The 27,266-nt window shown below is 32.1% G+C and overlaps 4 protein-coding genes across 6 annotated transcripts; 1 reads left to right on the top strand and 3 right to left on the bottom strand.

The window, feature by feature from the left end:
• Nucleotides 1-137: 137 nt before the first annotated feature.
• Nucleotides 138-3,988, top strand: LOC18610326 (Amino acid kinase family protein). Its single transcript, XM_007045916.3, has 12 exons — nt 138-492; nt 634-870; nt 1,110-1,207; nt 1,426-1,468; nt 2,099-2,160; nt 2,288-2,344; nt 2,957-2,992; nt 3,077-3,154; nt 3,243-3,309; nt 3,389-3,451; nt 3,546-3,649; nt 3,727-3,988. Exons 1-12 carry the CDS (start codon nt 444-446, stop codon nt 3,832-3,834), a joined length of 1,002 nt encoding a protein of 333 aa, XP_007045978.3. The 5' UTR covers nt 138-443; the 3' UTR covers nt 3,835-3,988.
• A 245-nt stretch (nt 3,989-4,233) lies between these two features.
• LOC18610325 (eukaryotic translation initiation factor 5A-2) lies at nt 4,234-5,852 on the bottom strand. Its single transcript, XM_007045915.3, has 5 exons — nt 5,619-5,852; nt 5,177-5,299; nt 5,022-5,078; nt 4,865-4,939; nt 4,234-4,665 (listed from the first exon to the last, which is right to left on the bottom strand). The coding sequence occupies exons 1-5, from the start codon at nt 5,739-5,741 to the stop codon at nt 4,564-4,566; spliced, it is 480 nt and encodes a 159-aa protein (XP_007045977.2). The 5' UTR covers nt 5,742-5,852; the 3' UTR covers nt 4,234-4,563.
• Nucleotides 5,853-7,430: 1,578 nt separating this feature from the next.
• LOC18610324 (Transducin/WD40 repeat-like superfamily protein) lies at nt 7,431-13,434 on the bottom strand. 3 transcript variants are annotated; one of them, XM_018115857.2, is made up of 10 exons: nt 13,137-13,434; nt 12,907-13,037; nt 11,871-11,953; nt 10,730-10,981; nt 10,429-10,501; nt 10,122-10,202; nt 9,959-10,040; nt 9,248-9,348; nt 8,206-8,342; nt 7,431-7,962 (listed from the first exon to the last, which is right to left on the bottom strand). In XM_018115857.2, the coding sequence occupies exons 1-9, from the start codon at nt 13,239-13,241 to the stop codon at nt 8,258-8,260; spliced, it is 993 nt and encodes a 330-aa protein (XP_017971346.1). In that variant the 5' UTR covers nt 13,242-13,434; the 3' UTR covers nt 7,431-7,962; nt 8,206-8,257. The 3 variants fall into 3 exon arrangements, with proteins under 3 accessions (XP_017971346.1, XP_017971347.1, XP_088659974.1); XM_018115858.2 differs by having other exon boundaries at nt 10,730-10,963; XM_088803848.1 differs by lacking the exons at nt 7,431-7,962; nt 8,206-8,342 and adding an exon at nt 9,000-9,095.
• Nucleotides 13,435-14,445: 1,011 nt separating this feature from the next.
• On the bottom strand, nt 14,446-17,385 carry MINE1 (homolog of bacterial MinE 1). The gene is made up of 2 exons (XM_018116149.2): nt 17,141-17,385; nt 14,446-15,285 (listed from the first exon to the last, which is right to left on the bottom strand). The coding sequence occupies exons 1-2, from the start codon at nt 17,228-17,230 to the stop codon at nt 14,689-14,691; spliced, it is 687 nt and encodes a 228-aa protein (XP_017971638.2). The 5' UTR covers nt 17,231-17,385; the 3' UTR covers nt 14,446-14,688.
• Between the last annotated feature and the right edge of the window lie 9,881 nt (nt 17,386-27,266).

The raw sequence follows: 27,266 nt of genomic DNA, 5'->3' as shown, positions 1-27,266 counted from the left end.
AGAAAGAAGATGGATGATTGTTAAAGATGAATGGTTTCCCTATAATTGGGAGGGATGACAAAAATTGAGTTTGTGAGGAAATTGAGGAGAGAATTAGAAAATCTCATGTTCCATTCAATTCCCTTTGTTTTCATCTTGTGACTCTGCAAAAACAATGGGAAGCACCTCACCCTTCTTTCATGACCTAACAACCGAATTGTGGCCTACCCTCATACGAGCCATGGCCCAAGCATCAATCATATAGGCCATGGCCAAGTGGCAATCATATGGGCCAAGCTATTTGAACCCGGTTTATTTGTTGCTTAACTCGGATCTCCCAGCGAGTCAAAGTTAGTAACTCAATCCTGCAGCCACTGTCCGGTCCTGTGTTCGACACCGTCGTGGATTTCGGACACAGGGAGGCTGCAGAAGAAGAACAACTCAGAGTTTCCAAAACAACGAAAATGGAAGAACTCAAGCTTAATCAAACAATCCGTTGCATCGTCAAACTCGGTCTTTCTCTCTGTGAACATAAAGTTTTCAACCTTAACAAGAACATAACTACCATATTCTTCTTTCATTTTCATACTACTGACGCAAAAGTTTCCTTTTTGTTTTCTCTCCTTTAAAATTGGATTTTTGGGTGTTAAACAGGAGGTGCAGCAATCACTTGTAAGAACGAGTTAGAGAAGATCAACGAAGAGAATCTTGAAACAGTTTCATCCCAGTTGAGGCAAGCAATGATTTCGGATTCTTGTTCCAGGAAAGTTATTGGGATGGATTGGAGTAAGAGAGCTGGGGTTTCCGATATTTCTTCTAGTTTAAGTGATTTTGGTGATCAGGGTCAGCTCAATGTGGATTTTAGCAGATTCATTGTTGTGCATGGAGCAGGTGAGCTTTTTGTTAGCTTTATGTTTTGATTCATGGGATTTTTTCAGTTGGGTTGTTTTCATAATTGGTTAACAAGCAATGAAATCATTTCCTTTTTGAATGTTTTAAGAGTTGTTATTGGATTTACCAGGGTTGAGCTTTGAAGTGATCTAGAGTTAGTGATTTAATTTCATTTCAAAGATGGGATTTTTATTGATGGTTCAGCTCTTACTTTTTTAATGTAATTATGTTGGTTGTAGGTTCTTTTGGGCATTTTCAGGCTAGCAAATCTGGGGTTCACAGAGGAGGATTGGAGCAACCTCTAGTCAAGGCTGGTTTCGTTGCAACACGCATTTCTGTAAGATACACTGTTATTTTCTTCTAAATCTTGATGTTATTGGCTTTCTTTAGTTTTAATTGAGTATAAAAACACCTTTCTATTGGAGTTGTTTTGATTTCTTAATCATGCCTTCTGCGTTTCATCCATTTCTGTTGTCATTGTCCTGTTTCAGATTTTCAGGAACATAAACCTTTTTTCTCTTCCCATAGTTATTTTTCCTTGTGGTTCTTTTCCAGGTCACAACCCTTAATCTTGAAATTGTCAGAGCACTAGCTAGAGGTACTGATCTAGTTACCACAACACATCTGCTTTGAAAGCTTGGTACAATGTCCTCCTATGTATATTTTGCAAATGTTTTTCTATGGTTATGTTAAGTCTGACAGCTATTGCTGATTAAGCTTAACCTTCTTAATCATCTCTAATTTGCTCGACAGGTCTAACAAAACCTAACAATGCTTTCAAATTTACATTTATATTTTACTAGTCACATGTAATGTCACATTTTATAGTAAGAACACCAAAATTCTCAGGAAAGACAGACGTGTAAATTTCTTAAAGTTGTTATTTGTGATTGTGCTGCTTCTGTTGAATATGAGAATGATCATCATAGAGATATGACAGACCAAAAGGCTTCACAAATTTAGACTAAGAATGCTATACTTGTATTAAGTTGTTTTACAAATTCATATACCATAATTTTTCACATTGTTAGTTTTTGTATTATGCTTCTTGCTCCATCATCCTAGATATAATAAAAATGCTTTTTGCACCTTAACATATTTGGGATCAGCTTTGGTGAGCCTGTCATTGCATAATTGCAGTTATCTGTTTTGCCAGTCTCATTTTTCTGCACTCTTTTTCTCTGAACATGCAACATATCAGTAAACAAAGTTTGTGCTTATCTTGCAGAGGGTATTCCTTCTATCGGAATGCCTCCATATGCATGTGGATGGTCAACTTCTGAAAGAAACGTTAGTAACATCCATAAATATTTGTTAGATTTTAAATCAGCTTCTTTGGAGTCTATTTCCCCTTTCCTTTATATTTCCTCCCGGTGGAATCATTTTTTTATAAGCTTTGACCCCTATGTTTCTTCAGGTAGCTTCTGCTGATTTGTCAGGGGTGGCCAAAGCAATTGACTCAGGCTTTATCCCTGTAAGTTTGTTTCAAATTCTACAAACTTGTGATGGTATTTTCATTTAGAAGGAAGCATCTACAAGGCTCTTTCAATCTTCAAGGTTCTTATATATATAATTTTCTTTTTATTTCAATTTTGGGATCAGAAATCAGTTTTAGTAGCATTTGCACATTAATGCAAGCATGTCCATGAACATTTATTTGTTTTCCCAATAGAATGTTATATAGACATTGCAGAAATTGCAAATCACAATGTTTTGATTCAAAGTGTATCCTCTGACATGGTAAGAAGATTTCCTTCTAACAACATAAGGAGAAAAAAGTATAAAAGTTTTGGAGTTAAACAATGTCAAATGCTTTTTTCTACCTCCCTCACCCTCCAATACTTTTTTTTCCAACTGCTGGCCCTCCTTAACCTTACAGATTAAAAGGGTTGTGGCAATGGTTTAAGATCACTGGTTCCAATAATCCTTTTCCAGAAACCTACTGCTCTGCAATAGGGCTGGCTATACCTTGGTAACAGACTTCAGCTTGATAACAGAGCAGCATCTATCAGATTATAACCTGGTTAGAGTTTCCTAGACATTGTCTAATATGGTATTCATTATTAGTCTGTTACATGCTTTCTAGGTTTTACATGGAGATGCTGTACTTGATGATGTGCTGGTATGATCACTCTAAGCCATATCCAAATATCATTTTGTTATTCTCATATTCCAAAACCTATCTAATTAGTACTTGTTTAATCAGGGATGCACTATTTTGAGTGGAGATGTTATAATTCGGCATCTTGCAGAGCACCTGAAGCCCGAATATGTTGTCTTTCTTGTATCCTTTGGAACTCCAATGCCTTTTTTCCCCGTTATGGATGTAAAACATTGTTGCATGCTTGTTTTCCATTTAACATGGAATAAAGACAGATGTTCTGGGTGTTTATGACCGCCCACCAACCGATGAAAACGCAGTTCTCCTAAGAGAAATCGGTGAGCCCTTGCTATTAACTGCAGATCTGATGACTTTTATAAATCTGGATGGGCTTGACAATATACTTGTCTCTAACAGCCGTGGATGAAGATGGGAGGTGGTCTGTTGTGAAACCAACACTTCAAAGCACGAATAAGCAAGGTACATATGTGGCTCATCTTCAGATTTGTTTGAAGAGCTTTCTACCCTAGTATGGTTCAAGCACCAGAGTAAACATTTTGAATTGTGGAAACAGTTAAAACAACCGCAGCAGCCCATGACACAACTGGGGGAATGGAGACCAAAATATCGGAAGCTGCAATGATTGCAAAACTTGGAATCGATGTCTACATTGTAAAGGTAAAAAGGTCAAGTCCCTCTCAATGCTTTTTCTCAACCATTGAGTTCATTTCCATGTTTTTTGCCAAACTTTCCAGGCCGCCACAAGCCACTCGCTGAGAGCCTTGAGTGGGGAACTGAGACGTGACATACCCGAAGGCTGGCGTGGGACGGTTATCCGTTTCTCAAGAGAGAATAAATGTTGAAATTGATGTGGGCATACCTTATTGACTTTGCCCCCTAATTGGAGCATATGACTGGTACAATGCACCTGATTTTTGGAAATGTTTGACAAGTCTCCGGACTGAATTATGTAATCCAATGTGAGCAAACTAATAAACATAATTTTCACCTTTACAAGCCACTTCCATTGTTAGTTTTTCCAGTTAATATTCTAAGCTGTAGTGCCATCATTGCTTCCCCCGCTGGAGCAAATCTCAATAACTACCATATCGCAGCTTTGGGCAAAACAGGATCACCACCCTGAGTCCTGCATTTGCTGGGTAAGGAAATTGGAATGCAATGACTCTGCCCTATTCACCAAAGCAATTCACAGCTGTTTTTAACTTTGAAGCAACAATTTAAAGTAGTAAATGAAATTAGACTGGACGCAACAACTTAGATTTTTTCCCAAACCAGTAACATTGCAAATGCAAATGACACCATAAACAAGAAAGGGAACCAATTCGGGTATCAGACAGTAATTGAACAACATAACAAAAATATTGTTCATAGAAGGCTTAATAATTATGGCGAAGTCATCACATATTAGCTTGGAGGCCACATCTTTATCAAGATGCTCCTGAAACATAACCTCCCACTTTTTCAAACCCATATAGAACCCCTCAGTACGAAGTAAAAACCTAGTATTTATCTGTCTCATTTGGATTTCAAAGACTTGAGCAAATGAGCATTGTTGAGGATGTTGGGGCATTTTATTTGGGGCCAATGTCCTTCAAAGCACAGATCTGCTCCTCTCCCATTGCAGACATGACAGTCACAACCAGATCTTTCCCTTCCGCAAATCCATCCTTGATCTGAATGACAAAAACACGACACTTCACTTTAATATCTCCATAATGGGAATAGCATCACATGCTATTAGTTTCTTCAGACCAATTGTAGAGACATCAGGATAAAACCAGCTTTGACAATCCAAATCAACTTAAGAGGAATTCACCCTATTCAGGACAGCAAAATGACACAAATCAGACATCATTTAACGTGCATACTAACCTGTGTAAGCAGATTGTCATCGGTTGGAAGCCTGAGATCATCCTTAGTGTTACCATTCTCAGTCAGCAGGCTCACCTGAAACATTAACAAGTATAACAATCAAAAAAGCCATCAAACTTAAAAACCTAATCAAACAAAGCCAAAAGCAGGATCTTACAAATCCATCCTCGGAGATATCAATCAGCTGGTAATCAGTACGGTTGACATGAGGAACCTGCAACAAAAATAAACATCATCATTAGCCTCCGAAAACTACAACATAACACGGTAACAACGGCAGTAAAACTAGAGAAAGAGATAGAGACAACATACATCACAGTTGTGAGAGGAGGGAACGATATCTTCGAGCTTCTTGGCAGTGAAAATATCGATTCCAACAAAGTGACACTTCGCGTGACCGTGCTTGCCAGTCTTGGAAGTTGAAACTTCCACAACCTGAAAAAACATTCATAAGAACAATCCCTAGATTATGAACAAGATATACAACAAAATTTTTTTTTTAAAAAGAGCTCCAACCAAAAGCCCCGGATCAGATAATAATTTAGCTAAACAATAGTTAGAGATCAAAGCTTAATAACTCGCAAATGATTTCGGATATCTAAGGCTTATACATACAAATTTGAATAAGATACACAGAAGAAAAAATCTGTAAGACCTAAATTTAAAACAATTTACAGATCACCAGCAGAAAAAAGGGGCATAAAATAGGTAAATTTTGAAAAAAAAAATAGATCACAAATAGGAAAACCCTAACCTTGCAAGGACGGTTTTTGATGACAATGTAACCGTTCTTACGGATGGTACCAGCCTGCTGAGGATAAGTCTTCGAAGCTCCGGCGTCGGCCTTCGACTCGAAGTGGTGCTCCTCGTCCGACATGACGACGCTAAAAAAAAAAAAATCAAAGCTTTGGGAAAGCGAGAGAGAGAGAGAGAGGAGCACAGCTTCGAAAAGGAAAATTGGAATGAGAAAAACGAGACAGAGTGAGAAGAGAGAGACAGAGTTTATATAGCGGTGGAAATTTGTAGAAAGTAGGGTTTTATTTTTCCTTTTTCTTTTTTTTTTAATTTTCTCACGTGGCAAATTGGGGTCAAGCACGTGGATGGTGTTTGGGCCGTCGGATCGCTGGCGGTGTAAATCGGATTGGAAAAATATCTTTCGATGTTGCGTGCGACGGACGCTGAGCTTGAGATGTTTGCACGTGGGCTGCTTTGGGCCCAGTCACAATTCAATTGGATATTTTGCATCCCATCCATATTTAAAAATAAAAAATTTGATAGGTTGCTTTAATTATATTATATGCAAAATGTTCAAAATTATTTATCACCCTAGATAGGAACAAGACATTTAAATTTATAATCACTTACTATGGAGATCACTATTATATGCGACAGATTATATTATTATTAATTAAAGTATTGAACTACCCAAGCTAGCTTTCTATTTGTTAGTTCTCGCATTGCTAATTAAATAAATTATCACATTAAATATTTTTTTACGGATAAATTTTATTTCGTTATTAAAATATTTTTAAACATTAATAAATAAGTTAAGTGAAATTAACAATATAACAGAACTTATTAACAGAAAGTTAATTAAAAAAAAACCATAGAACACTACATGAAAAAAATGAAAACCATATAAAATGTAAATAAAATTTATCCTTTCTACAATATCATAAAATTCATTAAATTGAATATCAATTAGTACATTGCTAATTAAATAATACTGTTAGGTGACTTCTTTACCATTGTCCTTTTTCTTTAATGTTGACAATAACGTTTCTTCTCTTGAGACAAATGACGAATTAAATAAGCAGTAGAAATTTTATGTTCCACTAGTCTGCTTGAGCATAAAAAAAGTAGTGTCGATGTTTGATCAACAGGAAAACGACATGATTGCTAGCACGATGACTTTTCGTTTTTTTTTTTTTTTCTTAAAAGGACCAAAGGAGAAATGATACTTTTTTTTTATCAAAATAAAATCAAACTTTTAATTATTTGATTCTTATATTTATTTTTAATTATTATTATTTGCTTCTAACCATTGCATTTTACTTTCTTTCTCAGCCAAAATAGCAGCAAACTTTTCACCGAAAAGTAGAATCCTTTTGTTCTCTCATTTCTCCACTACAGTGCACCACTCCAGGAGGTAAAACAGGGTTGAAGGGTTTTGTCTTGCATTAATTAATTAAAGTTTTAAGACGAACTTCTAATGTACACTAAAATTAATTAACATATAATGAAACTGATTATATTTAGATTTTAAATCTTAATATAATTGGCGTAAAATTTCTTTTATCACTACCTCTCTTCAGGTATGAAGGCAACAGACACATGAATTCGACACCGTTTCAGTGATACCGAGAGCACTAAGCAATGTGCAACTCATAATACCAGACGATGCATATGCAAAACAAAGATTAAACAAAATTTTGGTAAGAAATTCACACAAAAAAACAATTTGTTAAGAACCTGAACCCATCACGTCTTGATCCCTTAAGTTAAGTCCAAGCAGCAAACCGGTTTGCGTTTGCCACAACTGGGGAAGCAAATTCAGACAGAATGCTTATTAAACTGCCAAGAAACTTATCAAGCTGATATCAATCCATTAATGGATATCTACAGCAACCAATTTACAGGCAATAGTACTCATTGTCTTCCATATATATATGGCAAAAGGAAGTAAAGAGAGAAAACGATAAACCCTTATAGCATCATCAGTAGCTAGCAGTTCAAAGTAATAGCCCATTATACTGGTAGAAGGAAACACAATTACGAGGAATATTACATAAATTAGCTGAGGAAGGTGTGTGGTACAATTTTCTTTCAAGAAAGGACAATACCTTAAGTACAAAGATGTTAGAGCTTTGTGCTTACTCCTCTTGTGTTGTCAATTAGTAACGCAGTATCCCAGAGACAGGATGCCCTCAATATCATAGCAGATGCAAGAATTTATTGAAAGTAGAGGAACATGCCATCAAGTTAAGACGTTCTTACATAGGGAGGGTGATGGAAATCCTTTAGCTGCTGATTTATTGTGCCCCTAAGATTTTGGAGTCAGGTTCGGGATATGGGAAAGAATTCATCTGGGCAAAAATCTGCCATTGATTTGAAGATTCATAAGCAAAGGGGTAACATTAAGTAAATGTAACAGGCAACGGATTAATGCAGTTGAAGATCTTGTTATCTTGATCAGACAGCATAGACTTATTTGCAAATTAGAATCTACAAATCCTATTCTTAGAGTAAAATATGACATGCATTGCAGAATCCTGGCCTTGGATGCATTGATACAGTTAAATCAGCAGCTTCAGAATAAGAGAGAAGAAAGTTGTACATACAAGATTGCGTAGATGTGGGTCATTTCTGTAATTGCCAAGCACACTTGTGCAGTCATTTCCTACTTGAATTTCCAATAGAAACTGATCTGATATATCTGTCATCCATTTTATGCAGAGATATTTGAGGGGGCTTTTCCCTGTCACAGGCAAAGTGTCCATGAACAAATTAATAACTGTTGACGAGAGCTACAACAACTTGATTTTCATAATTAGAGTTGTCAATCATGTCACCATGATATATGACAATGAAACTCTGTAAAGCTTGATGAAAAAATATATATTGGGCCAACAAGATAATACAATCCACAAAATGATTGGTAGATGTGAAAAAGTACAGTAAATGAACGGAGGAAAAACAGTAATCAAGCAAAGAGATTGCAGATTGCCCTCTGTAGGAGATAAGAGACCGTCAGTTTGAGATGGTCCAAGGTTTAAAAGAAATCAAATGACAGTAGCAAAGACAAGATCAAATCAGAGCAAAATTTGGAATGACATCTGACAAGAAGACAGAAATAGACCAAACAAATCCTAGAAAAAAATGCACTTCAATCCTAGCTCTCATCACAAACATGGGATATAGCGGCAGCATATCTTGTAGGACTCTTACTATCAAACATTCTGAAGTCGCAGGACAAAACCATAATAGCATCTATCAGCTAATTCAATGCAGTATGCAGATTATGGAAGCCAGAAAATGCACGGCCAGCCTTGCAAGCACAAGACACCATCAAGCAGAAGTGGTAGATATAAGCAGCAAAAACTCAAACTCTTATTGCACCATATGGTTCTCACCCTTCTTTAACTGATGGTTCTTTTGCTCTTCTCTTACAGTATACAACTCTTACAGACCTTGACAACAAACGTTTTTCTTCCATAAGTGCACGATGATTCTTCATTGGTGCATGCAAAAAGTTTTAAGCAATGTAAAAGCCTTGAATATGACAACAATGAAGGTGATTCTGAGGTAGTTTTCAAATTGATAAAGATCATAATAGCATGAAAAAAATAAAATAAAAGCACAAGAAATGAAAGAAAGACTAACATTTCAATGGCTTCTTGGTAAGTATAGCTTGATGCAACAGCCAAAAATTGTCCTTCATGGTTGTATGATAGGGATGCAACACTGTTTGAGCATCTAGGCAACTGTAAGCAAGGGAAAACAAGAAAAAAAAATGTTAACTGGATGAAGAAGCAATTAGTATCAGCATGTTAGCAGGCATTCAAACATTTTCTATTGGAACAGTTGCAGACCATGTATGAAGGAGAAAGTCCAAGCCCAGAGGGTACTCCTTCAAAAATCTTCCCATTTATCCCAGTAATTAGAGACATGACACTGTTTAACTTTTAAAATAGAATGTTGCTGTGAAGGTTGTTCACAGTGAAATGTCTGAATGATTTCGAACCAGAGAAGCAAATCAACATAGTACTACCCCTATTATAGCAATAGACATCTCGTTTTTTTTTTTTTTTTTTCTAAAGAAAAAAAATTGGTTGAACCAAAATATTAGCATGAAATGTTAATAATACAAGTAAAGACAACCTCAGAATTTTCTTGGAATTGTTATTCACTATACTCTAATGGCAGTCTTTAAAACTAGTTATCTAGCATGTGCCTTCTGGAAACATCCATTTAATCAGTTGTGTAAGCATATTTTTTAAAAATTAAAACCACTGGTTTAATAGACTGAGGAATCATACAATACACTTATTACAAGTAACAGCACAAACTGGGGAAAAAAACAATTAAGATTACCTCAAACAATCTTCTTCTACTTTTAGCATCCCATGCAGTAATATAACCCTCATTATCTCCCGTGACAAAAGCACCTGAGATGCTAAAATAGAAAGGTAACAAATAAATGCCTGTACGCAACAATTTCCATTATCTATGAGGCTACTTATTAGAGATCACATACAATGGGTTAAATGCAATGTCATTCACCGGCACTAGATGGTGTCTTCCATCTCTTGATTTTGGATGACATCGGAAGACATATCTGCATAAAGAATGAGAAGTATAAGGTATTATGTAAGCCATTTTTCCAAAGTTATGCCAAAGGATAAAAAGGGCTAGTAAACAATATGCTTTTCTGCTTAGGTGTAGATGAAAATTAAAATTTAAGTGCATTAACATGTATAAATGAATAGAAATTTGTAGTTGATGGAGACCATGTTTTTCAAGTTTCAACTGCTACAATGATCTAAAATTCTACAATAACTGACCCCATGTTGTTTGAATTGGACTGATATGAGATCTCTAATTTTACTCTGCCATCTACTGATCCAACTGCGTATCCTGCATGGACATGTAATCTTCTTTAAAGGCATTATAAGAAAGTTGAAGCCATCTACGGAAGTTGCTATCTTGAAGATTACAAATTTCTCAGAAGGCTGTACTTAAAATCTATCACGTTCATTCATGTGAAATTCACTGCTTAGTTATGGGCCATTCATCAGCCATACCTTTCAGGCATAACAGAAGAACAAAATTACATATAAAGCTAACAAAATCAAGAAAATATACCTTTAGAATAAGGAATTGAGTGGACACATCGTATTTGAACATCCATACAAGATTCATTTGATTGAACTGATCTGTCTAAATTGCGTAAGTCATAAATATCTACTGATGATCCAACAGCTACTGTTAATTCAAATCCAGAGAGTGACATGGAATCCACTTCTGCACCTAGATTTTTCAAGAATGCAAGGGGCTTTGCCCCGCACGTGTCCCAAGCTATCACCTTCTTATCAAAACCTGCAGTAATCACTTGACCTGTAATAATAGAATAAGGAGTTTAACTTCTCCTACTAGAACAAAATGAAAACATGGGAATAGTATATCTAAGGTTGTATAGAAGGCTTTTTGGATGTTCATCAGAATAAATCTTGCAATTTGAAAAGAGTCTTCACAGCAGATCCAATTGTGAGCACAAAACATTGTGCATTCATGTGAAACAATATAATTACAAGGAATTGCTGAGAATAGGACTATTAACATTCTTTACAAAAGAGGTGCATCTTTATAGAGGTATCTACAACAAAAACTAACAGCAGGAATTTGAAAAGCCTTTTCTTTAGAAAACCCAATTATCTCTCAGCTAAAACTTCTTTATCATTGCCCCATAGAAAACCACAGTTTATGTAATTGTTTGTACTTAAGTTGAGATCAACTTGATGCACCAATGTTATGGGCTTCCAAGTATAACAGAGAGGTTTAAATTGCTGACAAATTGACCTTAATTGAAATAACTTCTGCACAGATGTTAAAAGGTTTGTGGAAGGTTTAAGATAATGCCACAACATATAGTTTCCTAGGTGGATGAATTGCAACAAAATTCAATTACAAAATGTAATCATCATTACTTGCTCACAGATTATGGCCTTAGATGTACGTAGTAACAATCAGATTTCTATTGCCCAAAGCAGATGCATTAGTTGATTTAAACAGGAAAAGGACAGGTTGCAGGACATAAAAATGAGAGAAAGTCTCTTGATGTATAAGTTCCATATATGCAAAGCTAAATCCAGCTATGTTTATTGCAATATAGTTGCTATACTCTATCCCAGTATCTTAAAGTAGATATTGAAACAAAAGGTCTGAAGTTGCAGTTAGAAACTTGAATACAACCAAACTGACAGTGGAAATGAGGTAGGTAACTTACGTGTTTCATTAGAATATTCTACACATGTTGCTACATCATCATGATTTCCAATTCTATTACTGATTCCTGAATGCAAGTCATACCTAGAGAAAAAACATTTACAAAAGCAGTCAACATGGGTCAACATGGATTGCTTGATTGTCTCAACTATTACATCCAAAGTGCAAAGCAGTTATAAATATATTTCCATCTTCGGTTTACCAAAAAAAGGTTACATATTTCATGCTCCTAATATAACTACACAAATGGTTTACAAGGGCAACAGGTGTCATCTCAGGAATGCACTTGCCTCTTGGTAAACCGCCAAGCATACATTATCATATAGTTGCGGTTTGCAACTATGACTAAATGGGATCATGAAACAGAAGAAAACGTAAGTAAAATATTAGTAGATACATGCTATTAGGTGAGGGGACTGGTATGTAAGGCATTTAAGGCTAGCTACAATCATCTTTTTTATCACCTAAGCACTGAACCCACATTCTTTTCAGCTTTCCTCTTAAACTTATTAACTAACCCTAAGTTATTTTTGTGGTTTCCTCTTTTGACAAGTATAAAACTCACTCTTTTGTAGAATGTAACGCATTAAGCTTGCAAAATACTTTCAGTACCTATAAAATAAAATTTGTTCACTGATGAAGTATAGATACTCCACATTTTAGCAATATGGTATAAATTCAAAGCCAATATTCTTTTCAGGAAATCTAATTACATAGAGCCATAATAATTAAAAATCTAACTTGCTTTTGAAATTAAATTACAATAAAAGTTCATGTATGTTGCAACATACCCAATTTAGAGAACAAAACTATTACTGCACATTGGATATGTTTTACAATAAGATTAATATGAAGCAAAATTCAACTCAACTAAGCTTCGCTTTACTCACTTTGCTGTAACTTATCTAATCGTAACCGGTTAGTAACTTGTTAATCATTCAATTTAGTAGCAGATAATTACAATTAAATAGGAAACTAATCGAGTAAAAGCTTAAATTAAATTTCGCAATTCATTCAAGCAATTTAAAAGGAAAAACCTTGTAATAGAACCATCAGTGCCAGCGCTGAACACAACAGATTCCTCCTGGAAACAACAGTCGAGAAGTGCAGCCTCGGACGGAGCTTCTAATCTCAGCTGAGAACACTCCACATCGTACAATCGAAGACTCTGCACATCGAAGGAATCAAAATCAACCGCGAGTAATTGCAACTCAAACAAAAACAGAAATAAATGAAATAAAAAAAAACATATGAGAAGATTACTAACGGAGTCCCAAGAAGAAATGAGGAGGTTGTTGGACTGCGGCGAGAATCGGATCCTAGAAATCGCGTCTCGGATCGGGTTCTCGAACTCCAAACAAGTTCCGTTCATTTCAAATGTTTTCAAGGAGAGTTTCAATTCATGAAAGCAAGTGTTAATAAGCTTGTTCAAGTGAAATTATCTCCAGTTATTCAACAGCTGAACCAAACATAAAGGTTCCTTCGGGGACTCTCAGATGGGAACCAGATGCAGAAAAGGAAGCCCTAACCTGGAGGTGAGGGAAGAAGCTGTGAAGGCACAAATTTTCGAAATTTCCCGCTCGGGGGAGTTTCAGGTAAATTTAAATTATATTACGAATTTACGAAACTATCCATATCTTTGTAGTTCTTCTAAAGTCAAAAGCCAGAATTTTATTTTTAACATGTTTATCATTTTTTGTTAGTTAAGACAAGATTTATAGAGTAATCATAACATATTTGAAAGTATTAGAGTGACTAGTAATTTTTATTTTTATTATGAATTTATAAAGGTATATTCTTTAAAAATTAAAAAACTCAAGAATTATTTTAAAAATCAAATAAATTTTTATTTTTTTATTCGTTTAAGTCCCTATTCTTTTATATTTTAAGCTAAATAGATTTTTCTTTTAAGGATTGATTAGTTACAGTTAATCAAAATAATCACTTATCATTTTATACTTATGTGATGTTAATGTGACACTAACTTAAAAGATAAAAATACTATATGATTATGTTATTATACCACATATCATCCATTATAACACATTAATATATTATGTCAATATCACATGGTATAAAATGATAAATAATGTTTTAACTAACGATAGTTAATTAATTATTAATTATAAAAACTTATTTGATTTAATATAAAATATAAAAATTTAATTAAATGTAATAAAAAATAAAAATTATTTAAATTTTTGTGAATTGTTTAAGAGTTTTTTTTAGTTATTATACCATTTATAAATTACTATCATTAAGTGGTTTAAAAGTGATTTAAGTTAGTTTATGATTGTTGAACGGAGTTCTTTAATTAATTTAAAAAATACTACAAAAATCGAGCACGTTTATCTTTCACTAATTTGAACAGAAAGATACATATGCTTATCATTGAATTAAATACATAAATTCAATTACTCGATTTTTTTTTTTTTTTAGTAAAGTACTTAGGTTCAAATAACTGAAAATATTTCTCGCAAATGGAGCACCATTATCAAGCTTAAGAATCAGCACTTGAAGGAAAAAAAAGGGTAGATTGTTGCCACTTAACCATTAAAATTTAAGTGACACAAACATACTGCAACACAAGTTGATAGACAGATTCAGCAAACTGAGGTCTCATGAAGCCAATCATCAAATCAAATTACAGATTGAAAGAAGAGCAAAAGAGAAAATCACCTCACTGAAAATTTCATATATACAAATAAAGTGTAAAGTTGCATTGCTACCTAAAGACCCAAACATTTAAAAACTAGAAAGGAAAATTCAGGTACGAGCAAAACACAAATTCTTTCTTTCTAAGCCCGGGAATCGGTGTATTATTCATCCGGAACGTAGAAATCGAACCTGACATCCACGGAACCAGATCGTTCTCCAGTATCTTTGTACTCGATGTTTCTGATTGTTCCAGCTTCATCTGCAACTTGATATTCTGCCTTTACCCGCCGGACAGGAACTGTGACAGAGTAAATAGTCCCCAGATCAGAATCAGTAGAGACACTAAGATGAACCTTGTCCTTTGACTCTATCTCCACAAAATCTGACAAAGCACGCACAATGTTTTTAACAATTTTCTGTTTCGCCTCATCGCTAACTGCACAACGGTCGGAGAACAGAATCATCTTCAAGCGCTGCTTAGCTATATTTGCATTAGAGCTCCTTTTAGATGCTGGAGATGGGAAAACTATTTTCCAAGCCAAGTTTAGTCGCTCAAAGAAGCTCATGTTTATGGCATTTAAGAGGAAGCTCTCAACCTCATGGTTTACAGCATTTGTAGATAACTTAAAATCTCCCATGATCCCAGCTAATCTTTTAGTTTGACCACGAATGTCTCGGCTATTTATTGTGATTCCATTCCATTTCAGGCTAATTTCGGAAAAACTTGATCCTCCCTTCATGGAACCCATGAAATCTACCTATAAGCAGAGCACAAAAATTAAAATGTGAGCATGCATTTGCATTTCTTCTAAATCCTCCATCCATAATAAAGTCTACTTGCCAAATCCTTCTACTTCTAACAAATGAAGGTCTTTATTCTAACATACAAAATGGTCTATTCAAAAAATGAAGATTAGAGGACACGACATGACATCTAATATGACTAAAATAAAAAGAATGGAGCATTTGGCTTCATACAAAAAATTGCATTTCTGCGCTTATCTATAGCATTTAAAGGTACCAAGTCTGTTTATTCATGCTTAGCACATCAATTGACTGCTGGCATTGAATGGTTCTCTGTTCAAAACAATGAACCTTTTTGTCAGACAAGTGATAAATTAAACAGATACCCAATAGCAATGCAAAAATGTTCCCTCAACAACAAAGGCCACTACTACAGCATCACCAGCCACAAAAAAGCACCATACCATCTAGACTCAAGCAAACTAAAGAATTACACTATTTGTTTGAAATGATAACTTGGAATATAAAAAATCAATGAGAAAATCAACATGACTACTACTGCCACCATAGTGGTTAAATAAAAAATTTTCAATAGATTTTCCACACAGTTCTACCAGACATTAGTAATTTTACCGCATACTCCACATTAATAGAAATACTATTCAGGCATCAGTTGCAGCTGCTTATTACAGTCAATGCAACTACCACAAGAGTATAGCTAGATCCAAACACCATCCCATTACCTCCATATGCAGCAGCCACCGTCACCCTACATATAACCTTACTACTAATGGCAATACATCTTCCTTTAGTCCCTAATCACCATTTACCATTGCTGATTTTCATTACCTAATCTGTTTATTGTCATGGGTAGGATAAGCATGGCATTGACTTGCTTGGAACACCAAACTCATCAAGCTTGGATCTTCCAGTTTCAACATCATATATGACTGACAATGCCTTCTCATATAGAAGGGAGAAGGGTGTCAATGTTTTTGTTTCATTGGGGGTGCAGGAAGGAAGATAAGGATGATGAAAAATCAGCCAATAGCACTTACTTACTAATATACCAAGCATCAAATTGGATATAAGAATTCTGAATTCCCAATCCTTATCAACAATATGAAAACAAGTACATGGAAAATGACCTTGACTAGAAACAGTTGAATTATTAGTCTAGAGTTTTAGGTTCCTAAAATCAACAGGAAATATACTCAGGATAACCTCGCTTGCAATTTGATGCCCTAGTCATGCTTATATTTGGCTCTACTTGCAATAAGTATAATTACCTAAAATTAAAAGAGAAACAGGATTTCACCATTCTTAATAGGGGACGGAAACAAGATCAACCCATGGTCATGACCATTGATTGAAAGAAGACAAGACCAACCAGAACATGTATGTATTTGACTTCGATGAAGTGCAAATTTTCGATAAAAAGTAGAAACTTGCAAAGCAAACTGCACACAAAATTGAAGCTTACAAACCCAAGAAGGACAAAGCTTAAAATAGTTAGACAAAAGGACAGATAATAAAACCCAGAAAACATTTTGCCGAAATTGAAAAAATGGAGCACTGGTAAGGGTTTACAGGGCTACATGTTGCTGCAGCTGCTGCTGCAAAAATTAGGAAAACCCAATTAGCTCATTCTCCATTTGGTTGGAAAAGAGCAGCTAAAATCTTGGAATTCAAACAATTCAGAATAGCATCTCCAACTCTAACCCTCAAATAGACACTGAAATCTTATTCGGCAACCAACCACGAAATTGAGCAAATCTATTGATAAATTACACCAATATTTCAAATCAATGCAGAGAAAAGTTAGCAGAAATGTCGTTATAGAGATAAGAAGATAGGGATTATAAGGACCTTTGAAGAGAGGATGGAGCTTCGAAAAGGGTGGTGTTGATGGTAAGAGGAGAGGGTAGCAGCGACCCTTAAATTTCCTGATATCGCCATTTCGGAGACTGCTTGGAATTGCCCTTTCTCTCTCACGGAAAACTGAAGCTCTTTTGCTCACTGCAGCTTTCACACTTCAGACTCTCTTTTGTGTTTCAGGCGGCTCGGGAGCAACACCAGTACCGAGCCCATAGGCAATTCCTAGGAGAAATGTTGCCGTTAAAAACGACGTCGTTTTGCGCAACTCCTTGATTTTACTCGTTAAGTACATTATTAATTGTTTAATTATTTTTACATTTCTGGGCCTCTTTATCTAGAATTGGGCTAGATAGTGGGCTGTTGGGTTTCAGGCCTAATTAAGCAAAATTTCCTTTCATTTTCTTGCCTTTTTTTTTTAAGGAAAAAAAAAGAGTTCAAAACCTCTGATCTGTTTTTCGCGGAAATCGCAGAAGCTGGGAACAACACGAAGAAAACTTGAAAGAAACGAATTAGAGAGATACATAACAATAACAAACATTATTGACTCTAAAACAAAAAAAGAGAACTTGAACAGATTCAACGCTCCCCAAAGCAAATCAAAATCATGAATCGTGTGTAGTTCCCCGAAACACTGAAACAGAGTAAGTAATAAGCTGTAAATAACTAAGTAATTCTAAAAGCATTACACTGTGATGAACCTAGAGCAATTCATCTGACTTTATTTAAATGATCTGAGAACTACTCCATGCCAGCATCACTCATTATGTTCCGAGTTCTGCTGGCTGTGTGTGAGTCCAAGCTCAACGTCGTCGTGCAGTGGAGCTGAGGTTGAACTTTCTTCATTCTGGGTGATGGTGATCGAATAAGTGGGAACGGACTGAAAGGCGCCTGAAAACCACCCGAGAAAGTGTTTAAAAAGATGAAAGAACATGCCGTGCCCGGGAGATGAGAAGACGAAAATTATATGGACAGGCCAGAAGAGCGAAGGTGGAAAAAAGAGTGAGGCTGCAAGTGATGTGGTGAAGGCGATGGAAAAATCTCCAAAGCGAAGGCGGATGCGGATGGCGTTGAGGTTTAGAGGGACTTCAGCCGAGGTGAAGAGGAAGAGTAGCAGAAGCATGACGACGAGGAGTAGGAATGCGAGCTCCAAAATTGAAAATTGGTGGACCAAGGTTGAGGACACCACGAGGTTCCAGCTCCACTCCCGAGGGCTGGGTTGGGAAGTGAAGAAGAAAAAGAAGATCAAGTTCAATATAGGGGGAATACCATACCGCAAATCCATTTTGTTAGGCGAGAGGAGAGAGAGGAGAGTGAAGTTGTGTTCAATTAAGTTGTGCTCTGCTCTCTTTTTATAGGATAAAGGATTTATAAGATACATCAGGACTGGTGTTGTTGTTAGGCGACAGGAGAGATTGTTAGACTGTTGTTGTTAGGCGACAGGAGAGAAAGGAGAGTGAAGTTGTGTTCATCAGGACTCTCTTTTTATAGGATAAAGGATTTATAAGATACATCAGGACAGGACAGGACTGGTGACTGGTGACAGTCCATTTTGTTAGGCGAGAGGAGAGACAGGAGAGTTCACAGTGGCTTTTAATGGGACCCAGAGTACTAGGAGGATCGAACTCAGGAAAGGATGAATATTGTTTAAGCTTTTACCAATTTTACCAACTAGTCAATTGGGTAAATGGTTACAATATATTATTCTTAATCATATCTAATTGTATAAGTATAAATTATGATAAAATTATCAAATTATTAATTAATATCTCATTAATATATTTAAATAACATAACTATTAAATTGTAGTTAAATTTAAACATTATAAATATCATATTACAAGGAATATAATTACTATTATTTATAACAATGTTTTTTGATTAATATAATAATATAACAATAAATTATACATGTATTAAATATAATAGGTATTTTCATTTCTAAATATATAATATAATATGATTATGTATTAAAATCATGAAATATGTAATTACAAGGTATATATTTTAAATGATATAAATTATATTTTAAAATTAATATATAATTATTAAATATCTTACATATTGAAAGCTTATAATTTTCATACTTAGGTAGTAATATTTCATAATATAAAATATTATGAATAACTGTATAATTATATATCTATTAATTATAATATACATATTTTAATTTATATACAAATATTATTATATATTTATTATGATAAAATAAGTTATTAGTTATTATTATTATTATTATTATTATAGACAAACAAAAATTTTAATTTACACAAAATATAATATATATTTAATATAAATATATTTATTTTCGTGGAGTGTAATCGACAATTTGCATAACCCACAAAATAATCCCAACCCGAGCCTACGTGTAGTGTCCCCTTCCCTCCCCCACGTTGTCCTTAGCTTTTATGTCCACCTAGGGATGGCAATGGGTACCCTACTATTGGGTACCCGTGGATACTTGACTCCATTATACAATATTAGGGTATCCTATAGTCAGGTTTAAGATGAATTTGGGTAGTAATTTCATTATTTGAATCGGGTTCGGGTATTATCCCTAAATACCTGTTATCCGAATTTGATTACCATTTATAAATATTTTATTATTATTTTAATAATTAAATTAAAAAATACAAATTTTATCAACTTTACAAGCAATTCTTTTTGTTAAAAACTAACAAATATATGAAAAGTATGGTTAGTCTAATTATTAATATGATGACATTAATATATTTAAATTACAAATTTAATAGATTGTTAATCATGTTTAAATAATATGAATATCCAATCATATTATAAAGAAATATAATTACTATATATATATATATATATATATACTTTTAAAATAAACATATTTACTTTCTATTTTGTGTTTTAATATTACAAAAATTATTACTTATAAAATTATTAATTATAATATATATACTATTATTTATATAAACTTATAACATATATACTTAAAAAGAGCTTTTGAGATTAGAATAGTTTTGGAACCTAACTATTTTTTTTAATTTCATGAAATTAAAGACAAATCCATATAGTTAATTAAATTAATTCATGAAACTATTATTATTAATTAACTTGTAATATCTTTCAATATATATAGTTTATATATTGTGTTAATTTATAAGAAATATAATTACTATTATATATATTACAATATTTTAGTATATATATGCTTTAAATATAAACATATTTAGTTTTTATTTGTATTAACATTACAAAATTGTAACTTATAAAATTATTAATTATAATATTTATGACTTTATTTATATAAACTTATAATATATAAATCTAAAGAGAAGTTGTGAAATTAGAATAGTTCTGAAACATAACTATTTTTTTTAATTTCATATAATTAAGAACAAACTTGTATAGTTAATTAAATTAATTCATGAAACTATAATTATTAATTAACTTGTAATACCTTTTAATATATATTTTATATATATTAAGTTCATTTATAAGGAATATAATTACTATTATATATATATATATATATATATATATATATGAGTGTGTGTGTATATATGTGTACTTTAAATATAAACATATTTACTTTTTATTTTGTATTAATATTACAAAAATTATAACTCATAAAATTATTAATTATAATATATACATATTTGTTTATATAAACTTATAACATATAAATCTAAATGGAAGTTGTGAGATTATAATAGTTTGAAAACTTAGTTATTTTTTTTTAATTTCTTATAATTATGGATAAACCTATTTAGTTAATTAAATTAATTAATAAAATTATGATTATCAATTGACTTGTAATATCTTTTAATATATATACTTGATATATATTATATTCATTTATAAGAAATATAATTACTATTATATATATATATATATTAAAATACTTTTAGTATATATACATTTTAAATATAAATATAATTACTTTTTATTTTGTGTTAACATTACAAAAATTATAACTAATAAATTTATTAATTATGTTTGAGATATTTGTTTTTTATTATTTAAATTTAAATTTTATTATTTGTATGTTTTAATTAATTTAACTAGGCAACGCATAGGCCTATTTTTGCCTATTTTTTTCTTTCTCTTTCTATCTTTTTTTTTTCTTTCTTCAATACTTTTTTTTCTTTTCTTCTATGGCCTCCACGTGGCTAAAGGCTTCATTTTACTTATGTAATAGATTATTAATAAATTATATAGAATATGTAAGAGAAATATTATTGTACATGGATTCAAATTTGGATTTGGATAATTGGGTATCTATGGTTATTATTTTAATAAATTTTTTATATAATCGGGTTTTTAAATGGGTGAAGCTAGTGGGGATATTAATTTTAAAAAATATTTGAGTAGTTAATAGGGTTTGGGTAATTTATTTTTTATAGGATTCGGATTCGTGTATTTCAAAATTAACAAGTACCCTACCTGTTGACATCCCTACTTTCACCTAGAGTGAGGTTAAAAAAATAGCACTTTATTTGAACATATATGAAAATATAAATTCTCACCAATTCTCTTAAACACATATAACTTATTTTTATTTGATATAAACTTGTATAAATATTATTCTAGAAGACAAAAATGGTGCAAATCAGAGAAATTTACTTTGACTCAAAGAAATCTTTTGTTTAATTTATCATTTGCTTTGGAATTTTTTTAATTTTTTGGGAGATTTTCATTGGTTGAGTTCAAAATTGAAATATATGAAAGAGGCAGCAACGGATGCAACCACTGAGGATTGTGTGAAATGATTGGCATTCAGAGCTTCTTCCTGTCTCCAAAATAAAATATGGGGTAAAATATAAAGATTTTTTAACTTTTATTTAAAATTTCACTTAAATTTATTAATTTTTAAAATAAACATTTTATCTCGAAGAATATTTTATTTGAACATATCAATATAACTGTTAGTAAACTCCGTTAATTTGATCACGCATTAATATTAAAAAGATAATTTTATTTTTTTTTTAATTTTAAAAATTATTAAATTATAATTTTTCAAAAAAAAAATTATATCTATCCTATTTCTGCTAGTCAAGTCAATATTTATTAACAAGTATTTTAAAAATTAATAAATCATTATTATAATTAAAAGTTAAAAATGGTAATGCATTTTACTTTTCTTTTATATATAGAAAAACAATTGAAGCAAAACTTACAATAAGCCCCATGTGACTCTTCTGGCCTTTGCTGCATCTTCTCAGCTACTTCCCCTCTTTCTCTTCTCAATTTCATTTTATTTTTCATTTTTCTTCTTACCTTCGGAAACTGTGTTCTTTTTCCACTTCATGTGATCAGTAAGTTCTTTATTTCTTTTTAAAAAAATTTACTTCACTTTTCTTTGCATTTTGTTGATTTTTCTGTCTGGGCTTAGGGTTTTATGTTTTTTGGAATTTTGGGTTCTGTGTTTGGGTGGTTGAGTGTGTATTTTTTTTTTCTGTTTTTAGTCTTAGGATTGTATCATTATAATTTTTTTTCTTAGCGTTATATATATATTTTTTTTTCTTAGCCTTTATTCTGCAGGGAAGAGTATAAATAAGTAGAAAATGTCATATAACACGTTAATATTTTTTTTCAAATAAAACTTTATACTCTTCATTAGATAATAATGTTAAATTTTCTCCAACCTACCAAAAAAAATAATTAGATTCTTTTATATTTAAATGTTTTATTCTTTGGATTTGAATCCTAAAATCCTAAATAGGGAGAGAAAGATTGATTGAATCTATTGAAACTTTTAGAAAAAGAATGCATGCAAAATTGAAAAGACCATCATAGCTTTTATCACTTTGTTTTATTCTAATCACGCTTATTTCATAGTAGATTAATATTGCAATGCAAAAAATAAAAATGCAGTCATCAAGTCAAGTCCTAATGTAGGAAATTGTTTTGCTTAAAGCAGACCTGACTTCTTCTCCTGTTGGGATCCAACTTTCCTTCGCTTCTCAAGCTTCAAAAGAGACAAAACTTTTTTATATAAATATATTTTTAATAATATTATCAGTCTGCTTTCATTAGATTATCGGGAATGAAATTGTAAAGAATTAAAACTAGAAAAGACCACTTCACTAAACAGATCAGAATGTCCCCCGATTCTCCTCTACCTTACTTATATCAGTATACCCCACCCTTGAAAATGAACAAAAACTAGCAGGAGCCCAATCCCAGAATTCACCCTCATTGACAATGCTCCACGATGTTGTAAACAAAAGAACACGAGCAATCATGTTCTTTTGTCTCTTAGGCGGCTTGGACCAACACACTGACTGTTTTTGCATTTCTGGGCCTTTTCAGCCACAATTCGGCCTCATGGGGGGCTTCTGGGTTTCAGACCTAATTAGACAAAAGTAGCCTTTTTTTAATTTAAAAAGAAGTTAAACCTCTGCTCTATTTTCTCGGAACTTGGAGAGGTTGGGAACCAGACCGAACAAAAGTGGAAAGAAACCAAGTAGAGAGATCAAAACAGTAGGACATTGCATAATCAACTGGACAACAAACAAGGACAATCTTGACAGAATCAGCGTGCCCAAAAGCTTTTGATGGGAAATTAAAATCAACAATAGTGTGTAGTTCCCAGAAATACTAAAACAGAGTATATCAACAAGCTGTGAGTAACTAAGAAATTCTAAAGCCATTGCACCGGGTTGAATCCGGAGCAATCCCTCTCACTTTATTTAATCTAGCTGAGAACTACACCATGCCGGCATCACTCGTTATATTCCGTGTTCTACTGTTCGTGTATGAGTCCAAGTTCAACGTCGTCTTGAAGAGGAGCTGAGTTTGAACTTTCTTCATTCTGGGTGATGATGATGAAATAAGTTGGAACTAATCGAAGGGCGGTAGAAAACCACCCGAGAAAGTGTTTAAAACGATCAAAGAACATGCCGTGCCAGGGAGATGAGAAGACGAAAAGAATATGGACAGGCCAGAAGAGCGAAGGTGGGAAAAAGAGTGAGGCTACAAGTGATGTGGTGAAGGCGATGGAGAAATCTCCAACGCGAAGGCGGATGCGGATGGCGTTGACGTTTAGAGGGACTTCAGCCGAGGTGAAGAGGAAGAGTAGCAGAAGCATGACGACGAGAAGTAGGAATGCCAGCTCCAAAATTGAAAATTGGTGGACCAAGGTTGAGGACACCACGAGGTTCCAGCTCCACTCCCTGGGGCTGGGTTGGGAAGTGAAGAAGAAAAAGAAGATCAAGTTCAATAAAGGGGGAATACCATAACGCAAATCCATTTTGTGCTTGTCATCTAGCAGGGAGAGGACGAGAGGAGAGGGAAGCTAATACTAATTTTATAGGGAAAAAGAATACAATATTGTGTTCCACAAGTTATTCACCCAAGTGCGTTGTTTATGGGACCTTTATTCACCCAAGTGCTATATTCATCCAAGTGCTATTGGGACGGGCGCTGTTTGTGGGACCTTTATTCACCCAAGTGCACGCTAGGATGGGAAATATTTAAGTTTTTACCAATTTTACTAATTATTTATTTTGATAAATTTTGAAAATATATTATTATTAATCATATGTAATTGTATAAATATAATTTATGAAAAAAATTATTAAATTATTAATTTTTATGTCATTAATATATTTAAATAACAAAGTTATTAAATTATTACTTAAGTTTAAACTTTATGAGTATCATATTGCAATGAATATAATTACTATTATATATATTACAAAGTTTTATGATTAATATAATAATATAGCAACAAATTATACATGTATTAAATATAATAGGTATGTTCATTTTTAAATTTATAATATATATAATATGGTTATGTATTAAGATAATGAAATATGTAATTACAGATAGGGGTAGAGCTAGCCAATTTTTTTTTTAGAGTTAAAGACAGTGAAATAAAGATTAAAAATTTTAAAAACTAATATGTTAAATTTAAGCAACAATCAAATGATTGATAATAGAAAATAATTTTATATAAGATGAAAATCTAAAAAAGAAAGACCTATAATAGTCTTTTAAGAAAGTTATGCTTAACCATGTTTTTTGGATTTAAATTTATCAATTATTAATTACGTATTAAAAACGTCAATTTCTTTAAGATTGAGTATTTGATGTTTTGATTCGCATTACTCTTATTCATGAGTTGAAGTATTAAGGTTTGGTAGTTTAAGTGTAAGAGAATCATTTGGATGATTTGCATATTTTATTTTAAAAAATTTGTCAATTGTTTTCAACCAACTCATACTTTAACCAAACTTAAAAAAAAAAACTAATACAGTCAATATCCAATATTTATATTTAATTTTATTTAAATTTATAGTACTAAATATAAAATTATAATACATAAAATATAAATAATTAAATCTGAGATACAAGTTTATAATTTTCTCTTATTTAATCAAGATTGTTTAAAGACTATATATTCAAAATAATTTATTTTCAATTAAATATAAAACTTAAAGTACATAAAATGATACACTCAAGTTAATTTCATTTTACATAATTAGGATTAATAAAAAAAATGATACATTGATCAAATTTTAAGTAACAGTGTAACGCTACAACTTATATTTGAAAACTACATAATAATTTATTAATTTTTAAATATTAAAATCATAAAAAATAAAATTTACATAATAGAAAAAAGAAGAACATGACAAGTATAAGGTAGAATCCACATATGACATAACAAAAAAACAATAATATAATTGATGGTTCGTAGAAATGTGTGGAAGAAAATTTATAAAGGCTTATAACATATGAGTAAATATAATAAAAATAAAAAAAATAAATATAACTAAAAATAATAATATAAATTGAAAGACAAATTTAAAAAAAAAACTTTAAAATTGAGTGAGGCATGTAGGATCATTTTATTATTTTTTATTTATATTAATTATTAAATAAAAAATTATTTTAAAGGGGTCATTAAGAGAATTTATAAAAATTTAAAAGTTTTATATGGAATGAAAAAATTTAAAAATTTTGAGAGGGCCAATGGGAGGCTCCGCCCCTATTACAGATTACATATTTTAAATTATATAAATTACATGTTAATATTAATATATGATTATTAGATATCTTACATGTTAAAAGGTTATAATTACCATTTTTATGTATTAATGTTTCGTAATAAAATATTATAAATGCTTGTATAATTCTATATCTATTAATTATAATATATATTTTAATTTATATACAAATATTACTGTATATTTATTATGATAAAATAAATTATTAATTATCATTATTTATATAAACAGAATTTTAAATTTACACAAAATATAATATATATATATATATATATACTTTTAATATAAATATATTTACTTTTCGTGGAGTGGAGTGTGACGGAGCCTACGCTGACCATCTTCGCTCTCTGTTTGATAGCAAAATCGCATAGTCAACTCATTAATATTAGATAAATAAGTTAAAACAAACAAGGCTTCTTTTAAGTCAACTTACATAACCTTGTTTAAGTTCTGGCCCCATATATGCTTTTCTTCCGGAGCAAGTAGCAGTTCATTTAGTCATCTGCACTGCATTCCCGGTCAAAGCTTTCTGCTTTGCCATGTTTCCGTTGGATTGCGGTTTGCCAATATAATCGAATTGACCGAGCGTGTTTTCGTCGTACCATATAAGTTCATCTATTAGAATAACGTGATATAAAATAAAAATAATTTTTAAGTTATGATAATTAATTAATTATTAATTATAAAATTTATTTAATTTAAAATTTTAATTAAATGTAATAAAATAATAAAAATTTATTTAAAATTTTTAAATATTTCATATATTTATTTTTAAATATTATATAAACAAAATGATAATGTATTTAAATATTACAGTTTTAAGAGTAAAGATTTTTAGACTATTTGAAATTTTTTTATTAATTTGAACTCTTTAACATTTCCTTATTTGGAATAAAAAAAAAATTTCTAGTACAAATGTTGGAAAATTTTTTTTTCTCAAAACACATATGACTTCTTCCTTTGTTGGGATCTCAAAGAGACAAACTTATTATGTAAAACGTTCTAAACAAAATAACACATATGCCAAAACTAATTATAAGACGTGAATATTTTCATAACATCGTAAATAAATCTCCAGGAATTCTTCAAATTATACGTTGAATTAGCATTAAATTAGAATTCGTCCAAACCAGA

This window comes from Theobroma cacao, chromosome 2 (assembly GCF_053813885.1).
Source record: "Theobroma cacao isolate CCN51 chromosome 2, ASM5381388v1, whole genome shotgun sequence".
Classification (NCBI taxonomy): Eukaryota; Viridiplantae; Streptophyta; class Magnoliopsida; order Malvales; family Malvaceae; genus Theobroma; species Theobroma cacao.
Note: the sequence above shows the minus strand (reverse complement) of the source record. Positions and strands in the feature narration are given on the sequence as shown.

What these genes read in the sequence shown, in the direction of transcription:
- LOC18610326 (XM_007045916.3), top strand. Translation starts at nt 444, where the DNA reads ATGGAAGAACTCAAGCTTAATCAAACAATCCGTTGCATCGTCAAACTC. An exon ending in CCGTTGCATCGTCAAACTCG is followed by an intron (nt 493 to 633) that starts GTCTTTCTCTCT and finishes GGTGTTAAACAG; the next exon opens with GAGGTGCAGCAATCACTTGT. An exon ending in TCAAAGCACGAATAAGCAAG is followed by an intron (nt 3,452 to 3,545) that starts GTACATATGTGG and finishes TTGTGGAAACAG; the next exon opens with TTAAAACAACCGCAGCAGCC.
- LOC18610325 (XM_007045915.3), bottom strand. Translation starts at nt 5,741, where the DNA reads ATGTCGGACGAGGAGCACCACTTCGAGTCGAAGGCCGACGCCGGAGCT. An exon ending in TCAAAAACCGTCCTTGCAAG is followed by an intron (nt 5,300 to 5,618) that starts GTTAGGGTTTTC and finishes ATGTTTTTTCAG; the next exon opens with GTTGTGGAAGTTTCAACTTC. An exon ending in ATATCTCCGAGGATGGATTT is followed by an intron (nt 4,940 to 5,021) that starts GTAAGATCCTGC and finishes TTAATGTTTCAG; the next exon opens with GTGAGCCTGCTGACTGAGAA.
- LOC18610324 (XM_018115857.2), bottom strand. Translation starts at nt 13,241, where the DNA reads ATGAACGGAACTTGTTTGGAGTTCGAGAACCCGATCCGAGACGCGATT. An exon ending in CTCAATTCCTTATTCTAAAG is followed by an intron (nt 10,502 to 10,729) that starts GTATATTTTCTT and finishes ATGTCCATGCAG; the next exon opens with GATACGCAGTTGGATCAGTA. An exon ending in TACCAAGAAGCCATTGAAAT is followed by an intron (nt 8,343 to 9,247) that starts GTTAGTCTTTCT and finishes TGCCTGTGACAG; the next exon opens with GGAAAAGCCCCCTCAAATAT.
- MINE1 (XM_018116149.2), bottom strand. Translation starts at nt 17,230, where the DNA reads ATGGCGATATCAGGAAATTTAAGGGTCGCTGCTACCCTCTCCTCTTAC. An exon ending in GCTCCATCCTCTCTTCAAAG is followed by an intron (nt 15,286 to 17,140) that starts GTCCTTATAATC and finishes CTCTGCTTATAG; the next exon opens with GTAGATTTCATGGGTTCCAT.